This window comes from Dasypus novemcinctus, chromosome 15, assembly GCF_030445035.2.
Source record: "Dasypus novemcinctus isolate mDasNov1 chromosome 15, mDasNov1.1.hap2, whole genome shotgun sequence".
Classification (NCBI taxonomy): Eukaryota; Metazoa; Chordata; class Mammalia; order Cingulata; family Dasypodidae; genus Dasypus; species Dasypus novemcinctus.
The window spans coordinates 12,301,490-12,318,477 of NC_080687.1; the positions used below are offsets into that span (position 1 = coordinate 12,301,490).

The 16,988-nt window shown below is 39.5% G+C and overlaps 1 protein-coding gene across 4 annotated transcripts in view; it reads right to left on the reverse strand.

The window, feature by feature from the left end:
- Positions 1–10,998: 10,998 nt before the first annotated feature.
- Positions 10,999–16,988, reverse strand: part of WASF3 (WASP family member 3) — a 119,154-nt gene continuing 113,164 nt past the window's right edge. For all 4 annotated transcript variants that reach the window (XM_058277031.1, XM_058277034.1, XM_058277035.1 and 1 more), the window contains exon 10: positions 10,999–14,141. In XM_058277031.1, the coding sequence (XP_058133014.1) occupies positions 13,984–14,141 (158 nt within the window). In that variant the 3' untranslated portion in view covers positions 10,999–13,983. The remainder of the gene's footprint in view (positions 14,142–16,988) is intronic.

A 16,988-nucleotide genomic window follows, 5' to 3' on the forward strand; every position in this document is an offset into this window, starting at 1 on the left:
AAAGAAGAATTTGAAAGCATACACAGAAAAATAGCAGATCTTATGGAAATGAAAGGCACAATAAAAAAAAAAAAAACATTGGAATCATATAATAGCAGATTTGAGGAGGCAGAAGAAAGGATTGGTAAGCCTGAAGAAATGGCCTCTGAAAGTGAATGTACAAAAGAATAGATGAAGAAAAAAATGGAAAAAATTGAACAAGGTCTCAGGGAACTAAATGATGGCAAAAGACTCGCAAACATACATGTCATGGGTGTCCCAAAAGGAGAAGAGAAGGGAAAAGGGGCAGAAGGAATATTTGAAGAAAAAATGGTAGAAAATTTCCCACCCTATTAAAGGACATAGATATCCATGTCCAAGAAGCATAATGTACTCTCATCTAAAAAAATCCAAATAGACCAATTCCAAGACACATACTAATCAGAATGTCAAATGCCAAAGACAGACTTCTGAGAATAGCAAGAGAAAAGCAATGCATAACATATAAGGGATACTCAATAAGATTAAGTGTTGATTTCTCACCAGAAACTATAAATGCAAGAAGACAGTGGTGTGATATATTTAAAATACTACAAGAGAAAAACTTCCAGCTAAGAATCTTATATGCAGCAAGACTGTCTTTCAAAAATAAGGGCGAGTTTAGAATATTTCAGATAAACAGAAACTGAGAGAATTTCTAACTAAGAGATCAGATGTTCAGGAAATTCTAAAGGGTGTGCTAGAGCCTGAAAAGAAAAGAAAGGAGAGAGAGGCCTAGAAGAGAGTCTAGAAATGAAAATTATATCAATGAATGAAACTAAAAATGTCAAAAGAGTGGTGAAAATAAAACATGACAGATAAAACTCAAATAGTCAGGAATAAACTTAACTAATGATGTAAAGCACTTGTATTCAGAAAACTGCAACTCAGTGTTAAAAGAAATAAAAAAAGGCCTAAATAACTGGAAGAACATTCCATGCTCATGGACTGGAAGACTAATTATCATTAAGATGTCAATTCTAATCAAATTGATATACAGATTCAATGTAATCCAGACAAAAATTCCACCAGCATTTTTTAAAAAATTGAAAACATGATTATCAAATTTATTTGGAAGGGTAAGTGATCCTGAATACCCAGAAACATCTTAAAAAGGAAAAGCAAACTCTCCTCTCTAGACTTTTAAATTATATTACCTAGTTATAGTGGTAAAAAGAGCATGGTACTGGCATAAAGACAGACACATAGACCAATGGAACCAAACTGATGTTTCAGAAACAGACCCTCACATGTATGGTCAAGTGATTTTTGACTAGCCTGTCAAACCCATACAGCTTGGGCAGAACAGCCCATTCAACAAATGGTGCTAAAGGAACTGGATATCCATAGCCAAAAGAAGGAAAGAGGACCCTATCTCATACCTTGTACAAAAATTAACTCAAAATGGATTAAAAACCTAAAAATTAAAATAATAACCATAAAGCTTCTAGAAGAAATTGTAGGAAAATATCTTCAAGACCTGGTGGTAGGTGGTGGATTCTTAAAGGAGGTTAAGAGGAAAACTGAGATGGACTACTGATGTTTAATGTATGTAGCAGTTTAATTAACTTTACTGTAGAAGTGTGGAAATGTATAGAGTGGATGGTAACGCATTGTAACAGCTAGTTTATAAATGGGGATGTAGCTGAAAATGGTAGTCTAGGTAAGTAAATATCAATTAACAGAATGCTAGAGAATAGTCTAGGAACAGAATAGCACAGTAAACCAAGAGGTGGATAAGAATTGTGCTTGAGGATACAGATACAAGTGTGTCCTTTGTGAGCAAGAGCAAATGTACATCACTATTGCAGGGTGGTGGGAATGTGGAGAAGCATGGGAAAGACACAACTGGAGTGACCTATGGACTGTGGTTAGAAATAATAATATAATATTCTTGCATCTATGCCAAAGATGTACTGTGTTGATAAAGGGGCAGTATGGAAAATGTGTACCAAATGTCCACGATGGATGTGGTAACAATCAGATGATATTATTTGTAAAAAATGTTCCACCATGTGTGGTGTGTTGATAGACGGATATTGTTTGGGAATTCTGCATGTGTGCATGATTGTTTTGTAAGTTTACAACTTCTGTCATAAAAAATTTATTTAAAAAAATAGTGTGAGTTGGGGGGAAGATACACCAAATATAAGAACTATAGTTAGTAGTTAGATTTTGACAATATTCTTTCATAATTTGTAACAGTCATCTCATGACAATGCAAGGTGTTGGTGGAGGGTTGATGTATGGGACCCCTCTATGATGTTAAGTATGTTTACTTTGTAAGTGCACAACTTTTACTATACACTTATTGTTTATGTATGTTCATAAATAAATGATATAAATAATAATAATGGGAGGTTGGGGGAAAATACTTTGGTTAGTAGTAATATTTTGACAATGCTCTTTAATCATTAGTTTAAAAAGTTTAACAACAATGCAAGGGATTGGTGGCAGGGTGAGGTATGATAGTCCTGTATGATGTTATACATGTTTGTTTTGTAAGTTCGCAACTATTACTGTATACTTATTGTTTATGTATGTTTATGTATGAGTGATATACTTCAATAAATTTAAAAATAGTTTAGTATTCCACACTAGTCTGCATTTTTTAAACTATATTTTTAAAAAGAAAAAAAAACTGAAGAAAGAAAGAAAACTATATTTTAAAAACTTTTTTTTTTAATTGCACCAAATGTTTATAGACTGAATCTTCTGGAAATGAAGGACTAGCCATCATTAGACTACCCACAGAAAACAATTATAAACTGGAGAAAATACTGGACAAGATATACTGGACAACAACTAGAGGCACAGAAAAGAAATCAAATGTAAGCAGACACTACAAGGGGAGGGGGGTGATGCTTGGAAGATAAAACTTTGGATGCATTTCCTGTTTTTTGTTTACGGCTTTTTCTTTTTCTTGAATAGAAAACAGTCTTGCTGGCTTAACCTACATTTACTCCCTTAAAAAATGAGAGCACTGAGATCAGCATTATCAAAGCAGCTAGAAAATGATGGATCTTAGAAAAGAGAGCCAGAGGAGAATTTGAAAATTCTATGTATAGCTGCTGTGGCAGTTTGAAATTATTTATGAATTCCAAAAAGAGAGATTAGGTTTGTCTGTTCCTGTGGGCATGATACCCTTTGATTGTATTAGATTCCGCTGAGATGTCTGATTAAATTATGTTAAGATTAGGGCTTTGATGTGACCATGTCAGTAGATTATAACTTAAGTTCCTGCCCCCCTTAGTGGGCTATATAAATGGACACTCACTCAAGAACACACACAGAAGAAGGGAGAGAGAGCTCCATAGACACGGAGGAGGAGAGAACTTGGTCATTTCAGTCCTGCCATGTGACAGAAAGGAGAAAGCTCAAACAGTTAAAGCCCTGGAGAGAGCTGAGCCAGTTGCCTGAGTTTGCGCAGCTGAAAAGAGCTCTGGGTTACTGAGAAGGCCCAAAAAGAAACCAGTCCTCCAGCCTACAGCTGAGATCGGAAGAAGCTGGGTCCACAGAGCCTTAAGAGGAAGAGGAAGGCTGAACCCTCACAGAGATCGGCAGCCATCTTGCTTCAGTACATGGCAGCAACAGACTTTGGTGAGACAATACCTCTTATGGTACCTTGAGTTGGACTCTTTAGGGCCTTGTAACTGTAAGCTTTTACACCAGATAAATACTTACAGCCAACAGATTTCTGTTACTTTGCATCAGCACCACTTTGGCTGACTAATACAGCTGCCAAAATCTCTGGTTGATCCCGGAACCATGTATGAGTAAGGCAGACTCCAAGCTGCCTGGCTAAAGCTAAAAGAATGGAAGAGATTTCCGTTAGCCATTGCAGGAGAAAAAAAGTTGTGAGCTGTTTTAGTTTTGCTAAATGCTGCCAAGGCAATATACTAGAAATGGGTTGGCTTTCACAATGGATATTTATTAGTTTAAAAGATTTTAGTTTTGAGGTTGAGAAAAATATTCAAATCAAAGCCCCCATCAGGTGATGCTTTCTTTCCAAAGGCTGGTGACCCTGGACTCCTCTCTCACAGAGGAAGGCACATGGTGGTGCCTGCTGTCTCTGCCTTCTCTCCGGGGTCCATTTCTTTCAGCTTCTGGCTGCTTCACCTGTGACTCTCTCTCAGCTTCTGTGGGTTCCCTCTCTTTGTGCCTGTGCATTGCACTGATTGCAGTCTTGGCCTCTGAGACTGTCCCTCTCTCGGTCTCTGGGGATTTCTCTCCATGTCTCCATATTCACACTGTTTATAAAGGATTCCAGTAAGAGGGTTAGGACCCACCCTGGGCTACACCTTACTGAAGTAATCTAATCAAAACCCAACTACAACAGATTCACATACACAGGAATGGATTTAAGAACTTAATTTTCTGGGGTCCACAAATATCTAAAATTACCACAGGAGCTTAATTCTAGTCAAATTAACTGCCTTCCCTAAAAAAATCAGTATTCTTCAGAGCAACATAAAGAATCCAGAATCTCTAAAATAAATAATTTGTAAAGTTCAGGATATAATCCGAAACTATAAAGGATGCATCCAAGAGAAAACTCAATCAATAGGTTGAGCCTGAAAAGATCTAGAAAAGATCTGGATGTTGGAATGAGCAGATAAGGATTTTTAAAGAGCTGGTAGAACTATGCTTAAAATGTAAAGAAAAATAAAATTTTAATTAATGAACAAGTAGGAAACCTTAGCTGAAAAACAAAATGTGTGTGTGTGTGTGTGTGTGTGTGTACACATACACCAATGGTAAACTGTAGGATGGAAAACTAAAATGTCCAAAATAAAAAATTTACTAGGTGGGCTTAAACAGCAAACAATAGATGACAAAATAGAGTCAGTGAACTTAAAGACAGATTTTTAAATAGTCCAATCTGCAGAACAGAGTAAAAAAGAAAATTAAAATTCCAAGAGCCTCAGGGCTTGTAGGACAATATTAAAATGTCTAACATATGTGTGATAGTTAGGCTATTGTGTCAACTCAGCAAAGTAAGTGTGCCCAGTTGTGTGGTCAAGCAAGCACTGGGCTAACTGTAATACAAGGGCATTTATGGATTTTAGTTATCATTGACTTTATTGCAGTGGTAAATCACAGATAGCCAATTATAGTTATATCAGTCAGGGAGACTGCCATCAGCAATGAGTGATGCTTAACCCAATCAGTTGAATCACTTAAGAAGGGAAGTGATTCCAGCATTGAGAAAGAATTTCCCAGCTCGTCTTTGGACAGCCAACATCTCCCAGAACTTGTCAAGAATCTTCACTGGACTTTCATTGGAGCTCTTGGTTGCAGCCTGCCTGCGGAACCTGGACTTGTGCATCCCCATGACTGCATGAGAGACTCTGATAAGTCTCTTACTATCGACAGATATCCCTTGTTGATTCAGTTTCCCTAGAGAACCCTGACTAATACAATATTTGTAATAGGAGCATGAAAAAGGACAGAAAGAATGGAGCAGAAAATATATTTGCCAAAATAGCATCCACATATTTCTCAAATTTTATGAAAGACAAATTTATAGATTCAAGCCCAGTGAATCACAGCAAGATAAAAGAAAATCACATCTAAGCAAATCATAGTCAGTCAATTGCTGAAAATCAAAGATCAAGGAAAATCACAAAAGCATCCAGAGAAAAATGATACATTACAAAAAGCCCAACAACAATATGACTGACTGCTGGCTTATCAGAAACAGATGAGAGATCAATCATCACGAATAAAAGAGTAGCTATTACCACAGACATTAAAAAACTGATAAAGAGATATTATAAACAACTCTATGTGAATAAATGTGATAACTCAGAAAGACAATAAAATTCTTAAAAACAAATGCCAAAACTAACACAATATGCAACTAAAAGTCTAAATAGTCTTATAACTATTTTAAAAATAGAAATTGTTGTTCAAAACCTTCTTAAAAATAAACCAAAAGACCCATATGATTCTATCAAACCTTAAAGGAAGAAATGATACCTATATTACAAAACTCTTTAAAAAATAGAGACAGGAACACTTTCCAACTTGTTTTATGAAGATAACATGACCCAAGTACAAAAACCTAATAAAGACATTTCAAAAATGAAAATTACAAAACCAAACCACTCATTAACACATGAAAAATCCTTAACAAAATACTAACAAATCAAATTGAGTAATATATAAGAAGCATAATGCATCATGACTATACAAGGTTGGTTTAAAATTTTTTAAAAAAATGATGTGGGGTGATGTATGGGACCCCTGTATGATGTTATGCATGTTTATTTTGTAAGTTCACAACTTTTACCACCATACACTTATTATGTATGTTCATATATGAATGATATACTTTAATAAAATAAATCAATGAATGTAATTCATCAAATTAAAAGAGTAAAATAGAAAAATCCTATGATCAGGTGTATAACAAGTATTTGACAAAATTCAATACCCATTCATAATAAAAAAAAACTTCTCAGGAAATTAGGAATAGAAGGGAACTTCCTCAATTTAATAACAGCTTCTACATAAAAACCTCTAACACCAAACTTAATGGTGCAATATTGACCATGTTACCTGCTACATTTAGGAACAAGGCAAGGATGTGCGCTCTTATCACTTCTTTTCAAAATTACACCAGTTGTCCCAGTCAATGCAACAAGAAAAGAAAATGAAAAGGAGAAATATTGGAAAAGAACAATTAAAACTGTCTCTCTTCACATGGGAAAGAGTTATTTGCCTAGAAAAAAATCCTATGAAATCTAAAAACATGACTAGAACTAATGAATGAATTTATCAATATTATGTGATAAAAAGTTAGTATACAAAAATTAACTGTATTTTTATATACTAGCAGCAAACAATTGGAAAATGAAATGTTAAAAGTTCCATTTACAGTTGCATTAAAAAAACATAATATACTTAATACTTCAGTCCTGTATTCTGAAAACTATGAAACTTTGCTTAGAGAAATTAAAGATGACCTGAAGAAATGAAGATATACCATTCTCATGGACTGGAAAGCTTAATATTGTTAAGATGTCAATATTCCTCCAACTGAACTACAGATTCAATGCAATGCTAATCAAAATCCCAACAGGCACTTTTTTTTTTAGTAGAAATTGACAAACTGATTCTAAAATTTATGTGGAAATGCAAAGGACTTTTAATGTCAAAGTGATCTTCAAATAGACAAAATTGAGCGGCTTACACAGCTTGACTTCAAGCTAAGGTAATCAAGATGGTGGGGAATAGACAAATCAATGGAGCAGGCTAAAGCCCAGAAAGAGGTTTACCTTTATCTGGTGAATTTTTTCTTGACAAAGGTGCCCTAGGAATCAGTGTGTTTAAAAAAAACCAAGTCTTTTCAATAAATGGGACCCGAATAACAAGATATCCGTGTAGGGCAGGGGGGAAAAAATCTTAATCCTTACCTCACACCATACACAAAAGTATTAATCTTCAATGAATCATAGACCTGAACATAAAAGTTAAATTAGAACAAATGATTTCTGTGTAATTTGGAGGTAGGAAACATTTATCACACAGGACACAGGGAACAATAACTATATTAGTTAGCCAAAGGGGTACTGATGCAAAGGACCAGAAATCAGGTGGATTTTTATAAAGGGTATTTATTTGGGGTAGAAGCTTACAATTACAAGGCCCTCAACAGTCCAATTCAAGGTACCATAAGAGGTACTTTCTCACCAAAGATGGTTGTCGATGTCTGTGAGGATTCAGCCTTCCTTCTTCCTCTTAAGGCTCCGTGATCCCAGCTTCCTCCAATCTCAACTGTAGGCTGGCATAGGGCTCATCTCTCTTCCTACGGCCTCTGGAATCTTCCATATCTATGAAGCTCTCTTTTATCTCATACCTGCTTCTGTGTGACAGTCTGCTTTATCAGCCCACCAAGGGGGCAGGGACTCAACACTGCACATCCTAACGACATGGTCGAATCAGAGCTCTCATCTTGACTTAAACAAGTAAAAATAAAGCCTTTGAATTTAAATCAGTCAAAGGGTTTCATGCCCAGAGAAACAGACCAGTTTACAAACAAAATCAATATCTCTTTTTGGAATTCATAAATAATATCAAACTGCCATAATAACCATACAAGAAAATTTGACAAATGAGACTTCATCAAAATTAAAGGATTCTGCTCATCAAAAGACACTGATAAGAAGACAAAAGACAAGCCAGAGACTGGCAAAAATATTTGCAAATGCATATATATGCAAAGGAGCTTATATCTACAATAAATACAGAACTACAGTCAATAATAAACTATGAAATAAAAAATGGGTGAGATATGGGCACATCACAAAGAAAAATATTCAAATGATTAATAAGTACATGGAAAGGTGCTCAACATTGTAAATCATCAAAGAATGTTAATCCAAACCACGAGATCCTACTACCCACCCCTCCATTGGAGTGGCTAAAACTAAAAGGCTTGGTAATACCAAATGTTGGTGAAGTTATGGACCAACACTGCTGGTGATAGTAAAACAGCAACCACTTTGCAAAAAAGACTGGAAGTTTCTTAATTAAAACTAAACATACTCTTACCTGTAACATAGCAATTTCACATCATGGTATTTATCCAAGCTATACGAACACCTATGTCCAGAAAAGACTTGTATAAGCATACTTATGGCATCTTTATTCATAATACATACACAAAAACTGAAACCTCTTAGGCCATTTCCATCCAGGAGACTGGATGAGCCCATCCATGCAATGGAATACCACGCAGTCCAAAAAATTGGAATAAACTCTTGGTACTTGTAATAACATAGATGAATTTCAAAAAAAATTATCCTGACTGATCCAAGTCAGACACAAGCGTACGAGCTGAGTATTCCATTCATGTGAAGTTCTAGAACAGATGAAACTCTTATATGGCCAAAAAAAAAAAAGAAAAGAAAAAAGAAAAAAATCAGAAAAAAGGTTGCTCTGAGCACTGGAGAGGGAAAACTGATTCTGAAAGAGCCTGAGGGCACTTCCTGGAGTCTGTACCTTGATAGGATTTGTATTACGGGAGTGTATGCCTTTGTCAAAACTCACTGAATGGTACACTCAACGTGTACACTTCGCTGGTAAGTACATCTCACCTTAAAACATTAAATACAAATGTTGAACTGTGATTAGAGATGTGTCTACCTAAGTGTGCGGGGATGAAGTATATTGCAACTTACTTTGAAATGCATAAAAAAATTGGATTGATGGAGGGACAGAGGGATGGAGAGATGGAGAGATGTGTGCATGTCACATTTAATGAATAACTTTCTTGTCGGTTTCAAAATTTTCATAATATATTGGGGTGTAGGAAAGAAAAATATTTTTGCAACTCTTGAAGGACCACTGTGGAACAGGAGGATCATGGTCAGAAAACTCAAGGGTAAAGAGACCAGGCTTTGAGCCTCCAGAGGTTTCTCCATCTTTAAAGCTAGGGGACTGGACTAGGGGAGTTCTAGATCCCTTCTAAAGGTAGTATTTAATCCTTCTGCTGGCTAGACTAGGCACTCCCCACCCCACCCCCACCTAGACAGTCCCAGGCGCTTCTCTTTGGCCCAGGTAAAATAATTTCACTTATGTATGTGACATCGGTTAATGTCTGTCCTTCCCTTTAGACAAGGAGCTCCGTGAGGGCAGAGACTGGCTTGTTCACTCATCTCTGGAAAGTGACGTGCAGACTGTAATAGCGGCTTAACAGTGTTTCTAAGCGCCAGGTACCACATTTGGTCTTTACACAGATGATGCGGGAAGGTCTTATTACTAGGCCCTCAAATATTGGTAGCTCTGCAAATGACAGTCACCAAGAAAATGTTTATTGACACCATTTAAGTGCCTGTGCTGCAGAAACAGTAGAGAGCAGCCAGAGGCTGGCATGTCTATGGAGATGGTCGAGAAGGAAAGCCACATGGATGATGTGCAGCGACCTGGAGGAAGTGCAGGCTTTGACAAACAGCTCGACGTTTTTAAAAGTTGCACCCAATTTACTATTTGGTGAAAGAAGTTAACTTGGAAATACTTCCATTCATCTAATTGTCCCATGAGCTGCTGGCAGGAGACTGGGGTTGTGCAGAGGCGCCCAGTGATACGAGATGACGGAGGTACCTGCAACACAGTGTGTGTGGGGGGGGCGGGGGGGCGGGGAGCACAAAAAGCTGGGCCAGTGCCCCAGGACCCACTTCAGAGCAGAGCAGGCATGCAGCGCTGGGCGCTTAGCTCCCCTGGCTGTCCCGAATGGGGCACGCCACCCTCCCGCCCCTCTTCCCCAGGAGTGAGTTTTACATCTACCAGGGGCCTCATGCAGGCAAATCCAAGTCACCCTATTTTCTCATATATGAAATAGAGAATGCATATTTTAGAGCATTATTTTAAGGATTATGTAAAAGCATCCTGTAAACAACAAATGCAACTGAGTATCAGTCTCTCTCATAACAGAGAGTAAGCATGGTAGGCTGCTCGCCTCCGAGCAGGTTCCTTGCCTCCTTGCTCCTGCAGCTCTCCTCTGAGCAGGTTCCTTGTCTCTTCCTTGCTCCCATCACTCTCCTCCGAGCAGGTTCCTTGCCTCCTCCTTGCTCCTGCCACTCCTCTGAGCAGATTACTTGCCTTCTGCAGGTTTCTTGCTTCCTCCTTGCTCCCACCACTCTCCTCTGAGCAGGTTCCTTGCTTCCTTGTTGCTCCCACTGCTCTCCTCTGAGCAAGTTCCTTGCCTCCTCCTCGTTGCTCCCACTGCTCTCCTCTGAGCAGGTCCTTCCTGCTCCCAGACTGCTGGGGTTTTTCTCTATCAGGCTCTCCCTGGAATTCAATTTGAATTCACAGTTACACAAAAATTATGCAGAAATTTAAATGAAAATCAGAGAAGTATCTTCTGTTATCTAATAAGGTAAATGTCAGATTAAAACCCGACTCAAACCCTGTTTTTTGACATCTCCCAAAAAACAGGTCAAACATATAAAACTGTCAAAAATAAACAAAAACTTTTAGGATTGAAAGTGTAATTTTATTTAGATGTTACTTGTTCATAATCCACTGTAAGATAATACAAACAGATAAAAATTGTTTAACAGAAGTTAATTGTTTTCTTTTAAATACCACTTTAAATTCAATTTACAACAGCATTGGTAATACTGGAAGATGACAGGTACTTTGATTTAGAGAACAAAAATTATTTGCTACTCTGGCTGATACATTCCCACTAGTCTTGAATGGATTAAAATGTATCATGTATTTCAGTTGTATATTATTACAAAACTTTCACACAACCTAGCCACTTGGTGCTCAGAAAAGATACTGAAGCTGTAAAATTTTACTGAAATGAAAATGTTAATTCGTTAACCACATCCTTACTTAAGAAAAATGTAAGTGTACCAAATCTTATGGTTTGGGCTTAACACTGCAAAATCACACTGTACTGCTCAGCCACATCATGTGGGTGCAGCTAATGTGTGATACCAAGAAATCATTTCACCTCCTCTGCCTAAGTCTATGCTATAAGGAAAAGGCTGATGAGAAGTTAAATTAAAATACATGAAGGGAAATAAAACTGGAGACAATTTAATATAACCCTACTGTTTATAACTGCCCTTTCAAACATACATTAGTAGATGTGGAATATGCTTTCAAATTTTTTCTCCATTTATTTTGGTAAATACTTTTTGAGTATTCAAAAACTTCACTTTTCATGCAGTAGCACAATTTAGGAAACATCTGGATTTAAATTTTAGAATAAATCCATTTTGCTGAGAAAAATACTCCCAAAATAACCTAAACTGGATTCATTTCCCACTCTTTTTAAAAACTGCATAACACACAGGGCAAAGCTTTTTCACTAGGCCTAAAATCAAGTTGAAATTACTTTGTTGGTTAAACTATAGGAAGGCAACAAATAATTAACAGGCTTATGAATATTTAGGAATAATGTGCCAATCACTTTATTGTAATAAGATATAAATAGAAGAAATCATGACATGGGTAGTAGCTTTAATATGTTCTTCCATCCTGAGTACAAAAGGGCCTTAAAGAACACAGAAGCGTTACTGAATATAAGTTCTAGAAAGTTCCAGGTAACTCCTAAGACAAAATGTAATAAAGACAAAATATAATAATAAACATAAAATAAAACTAAAAGTGGTCAAGTCCCAAGAATAATGCCAACACAGTAGGCCTCTACATTAAGAAAAAAAGGAAGAGAGAAATTTAAAAAAAAATTGTTACCTATTACTTATATTCTAGAAAATGATGGCGACCAGTCAAATGGTGCCTAGCTCTAAGAACAGAAACTCAAGAAGCATGTGCCTAAAAAGCTAGTAGAGCTAAAAAGACACAGATAAGCAGTATAAGCATGGTCTTGGAAAGGGGACGGAGACATTAGGTTTTCTGAGTTTCAAAATCTCAGTGACTACAACCCATACCCCAGCTTTCTAAGAAGCCTGCCCACGAGCTGCGTCAGCACTCAAACTGGACGGGATTCAGGGGCCGGCCGATTTCCCAAGGAGACCTCAACCAACAAAAACCCCTTTTGTGATCCCGTTTGCATTTACCATCAACCCAAATAACTGTTTTTAACTAAGTCTTCTTTCCTTCACTGTAACTGACAGTCTCTAGTAACAAGTTATCTGTTGGAAATGGGGTCTGGGAGTAGCAATTCCTTGGTGAGTAAGGTGTTTTGTGCAGTCATATTCACAATCAAAGCATGGGCATTTACTGATTCTGAACAAGCAGTTACCCTTCACGCAGAATTGCAAAATAGAAGCTGATTCATGAGTTTGCCAAGGGCTTGTCTCTAAATCCCCCGGTGGGAGAAGGGTGGCAGGAAGATCTGCTACAGCTGCAGGGCTCAGCCAGGTGCTTTTGTGAGGTACTTTTTAAAACTGAACCTGCCAAAGACAATCTGAGACAAAAGAACTGTGTGCTTCTAGGCCAGGGCAAAGGCCCTGCTTGTGGGTTACTGGTCCCTAATCTGACCACAGTACCATGAAAAGTGGACAGCTGTCACACCAACTTTCACTTGAACCTATGTTTCCAAATTCAGACCAAGAGGAGGAGGCACCTTGAGCATTCTCTGCAGCATGTACCTCCTGTCAGGGCCTCCGGCTACTTGATGCCTGTGTGTGCTCGGCGCCGGGGGTGCAAGCTGGAATGGTCTTCAAATATTTTGAATATCATCCCCAATGTCCCTGAAGGCAAAAAGGACCCGTTTTTTTCAGTACTACTGAGCTGCTGACCCCTTCCACAGAAATCAACAAACATTTAGGTCAATGCCTAAAGGGTGAAGGAAAATTACCGCGGAATCCTGCCTATAAAGGGACCCATCCAATGTCACAATTTATAAGAACGTGCAAAGGAAGTTAAAATTATTCAACGGAACATACAAATTCACTTGGAGGCAACCAAGCCAAGAAACTGAAAGCAGAAACATTTGCCTCTCCTCACTTGTTCAATCTTTCCCTCTGGGACCAAACATCTTCTGAAAAACATTTTTTAAAAACGTAAAACAATATCACTTATGGCTCGGAAGACATCACTCTGACACACAGTCGTTAATCCTGCAAAGACCTAACAACCAAGCAGCTTCACAAACACACAGCAAGTCTGCAGAATTATAATAATCAGTAAGAGTAAACTCAAACTGCACTAAATACTTTCATGGCCAAGAAGAAAGCAAAATGTTGTTTCCAGGACAATGCAATAATTACAGCGTATTTCTTGATGTGCAGCACGATTTGCTATGTTTAGTGGCACTTAAGTATTACACAGTAAATACTGAAAAAACCCAGAAGTTTTGGATGTGCAGAAGCAATATCACATTATTAATACAAAAGTTGCTAAGCTACAGGATTATAATACTACTATTTAAGTGTTGAGACCACTTCGAGTTTTCAACACACTTCCAGCTCACGGAGTTCTGGCTGGCAGCCGGCACTGCCACAGGGCCACCTGCACGTGGCGGACCGTGGGTGCCGCTCAATCTGACCAGTCGTTTTCGTCAAACTCTGAGTCATCGTCAGAATCGCTGTACTCGACAGCAATGCGCCGGGAAAGAATCGTGGCCACGTCGTTCCCGACAGGCTCCCGCTTGGCCTCTTGCTCGCGCTGCTCTTGCACCTTTTTCAGCTGGATTCCTAGAGATACAGTAAATAGTAGAGATTTAAACCCCTTTGCAGGTTCCACATGTTTAAAAAAACAGACCAATATGTCTATTTGACCATTTTTCCCCAAAGGACACTAAGGATAATTTTTGGAAATCGCGGGGGGGTGGGGGGGGGGGGGAGGGGAATTCGGGAACTATTAGAAGGTTCATGACGAAAAAAGGAATATGAATGCAAAATCATCGCTTTTTTTACATAATGAAATAATGTCTTAAAAATACAAAAAAAAGTAGTGGCATCATAGACACCACTGAGGAAGATTCTAAAGCTGCACTGCCCAGCAAGGGAGTCACCGGCCCCATGGGCCCTTTAAATTTCTCTGTGGCTGGGGCTACCAGATTGGAGCATGCAGGTGTGGCACGTTCTCGTTTTGTCACCACAGAGCATCGTACTCGGCAGCCTGTGATCCAGGGGCATGGGAACCAGCGCTCACACCAGCAGTCTCTGCTCAGCTGAGGTGACTGAGAACGCCTTGTCTCAATAATTCTTGTTGAAGATGGATAAAAGGTATATGTCTACTCTCTCTTAGTTAACAAAATACCATTTTTGATGATGCAATGTGTATCAACTCTTTTTACTTTTTATTTTGAAGAAATTTCAGATTTATAGAAGAGTTATAAGACTAGTAGAAAAAAACATTCCCATATACTGCACTTTCAGATCCCCCAACTGATAACATTTTGACACCAGCTATTTTATCAATTTTTCTCTTTATCATTCTTACACATACACATACATTTCCTTCTGTGCCATCTAAGTTTTAGATAATGTTCCTTTACACCCTGTGACAGTTTGAAGTTTTCTGTGAATCCCAGAAAATATCGTGTTCCTAGAACTAGCCCATCCCCGTGGGTGTCGGGCCTGCTGACTGCTCCACATGCAGTTCTGGGACCTGGTGACTGGATCCCTTTGGATTAGACAGCTCCAGGGCTCGGGCGGAGGGTGGCGAGGCACGACCCAGGCTGGTCCTCGCCCTCTTCTGGAGTCTTACTAACCTGAGGCCTGGAGCAGACATGCACAGATAAAGTCAGCTGCCACTTTACCCTCCAAGGGAGAGAGGAGCTGAGGAGCCTGGAGGGGCTGAGAGGCTGGAATCAGCAGAGCAGTCAAGGCTGAAAAGAGGAGGTCCAGGAAGAGACAGCCCCGTGCCTGAGTGCCCACAGCTGAGCCAGGGAACAACTGAGCCCGAAGAAGCAAGCAGAGGTGGGCCACCCAATGGTGGCCATGTGGCAGGAGCCCAGGGTCTGCCAGGAGCCCAGGATCTGCCAGCAGCCGCCCTCTAGTGGGAGTTTCTCTGCTGATGCCTTGATTGGACATTTTCACGGCCTCAGAAAATGTACCCTAATAAACCCCTATTGTAAAAGCCAACTGACTTCTGGTATTTTGCTTCCAGCAGCTTTAACAAACTAAAATAACACCTAAAATACTTCATGTGTATCTCCTAAAAAACAATGACACAAATCAGAAAATTAACATAGATGCAATTTTACTTTCTATTCCATAGACCTTATTCAAGTTTTGCCATCAGAATATAGAGAATGGAAAAAAAAAAAAAATTTCCGCAGGTTCAGGACCTAATTAATGCGATGCCTGTTACATTAGTTATCAGGTCTCTTTGGCATTAGTTGTCCTATCCCTTTAATTAATGTCCTTTAATCTGGAGCAGTTTTTCAATCTTGGACATTTTTGCAGAATATAGGTAGCTATTTTGCAGAATACTCCTCAATCCAGATTTGTCTGCTGTTCCTTCCTGAGTAGTTTCAGCTTATGTTTCAACTCCATGTAGGTGCATCTCAGTTTGCTGCAGCTTCTATACCAAAGTAACACACGACGGGGTGGCTTAAGCCACAAATGTTCATGGTCTCCCGGCTCTGAAGGCCAGAGTCGAGTGTCAGCAGGGCCATGCATCTGGCGCTGGCTTGTTGCAATCTCTGGGGTTCCTTGGCAGGCATCTGTGCTTCCTGCCACTTGGCGGTGTCCTTCACCACCTCCTGCCTGTTCTCCAGCCTCCGCTTCCTGTGGCTTTCTCTGAATCTCCACTCTCTGTACCGCCTTCAGGCATACAGATAAAGGCCCACCTCGCTTCCGTTTGGCCACCTTAACTAACAATGTCATCTTCAAAGTCCTGCTACAGATGGGGTCAAACCCACAGGAGTGGATTAAGACCTGCACATGTCCTCTGTGGTTATAGGATTCGGTCCACAACAAGGTGTAAGAAACAAACCCAACACAGCCTTACGATGACCCCAAATTTGGAATCCATGAGGCATTATAGCTCTGGGGCTTTTCTTGACAAAACCTGGGTGATGACGTTCACAGCGTGCTAAGAGCTCTGGTGCTGGAGGAGGGCACGCTGAGGCCTGGTGCATGGTGCCTTCCCCTGGAAGGACACCTCTGAGGCTGCGTGGGGACCGAGCCGACCTTCTCTCGGTCATTTCCATGTCAAAGCAACTGACCTGTGACCAACAGGCTGGGTAGCGCCTCACGGGATGAGGAGCTCTTGGGATATTTCCACGTCCTGTCAGTGACCTTCAGCCCACCTGGGCATGGCCCCGGGCTTAGTCTACCTGGCGTGGGGTGGAGAATTCAACGTGAAGGTGGAAGCTTAGGGCAGGCCCAAACGGGTGTGGCTCCAGGCCCCCAACCCTGCTTCAACCAGAGGAAGTCTACTCTTGTTTTCCACACCAGGGGCCGGTGCAGGATTCCCACCTGACGAAAAGGGTTCTGTGGCTAAAGAAATATTGAAAAACTACTGGCTTAGATCATCACACTAAAAGCAGGGCAAGTCCGAGACATACCTAGGCTTTACTTTATTTTGCA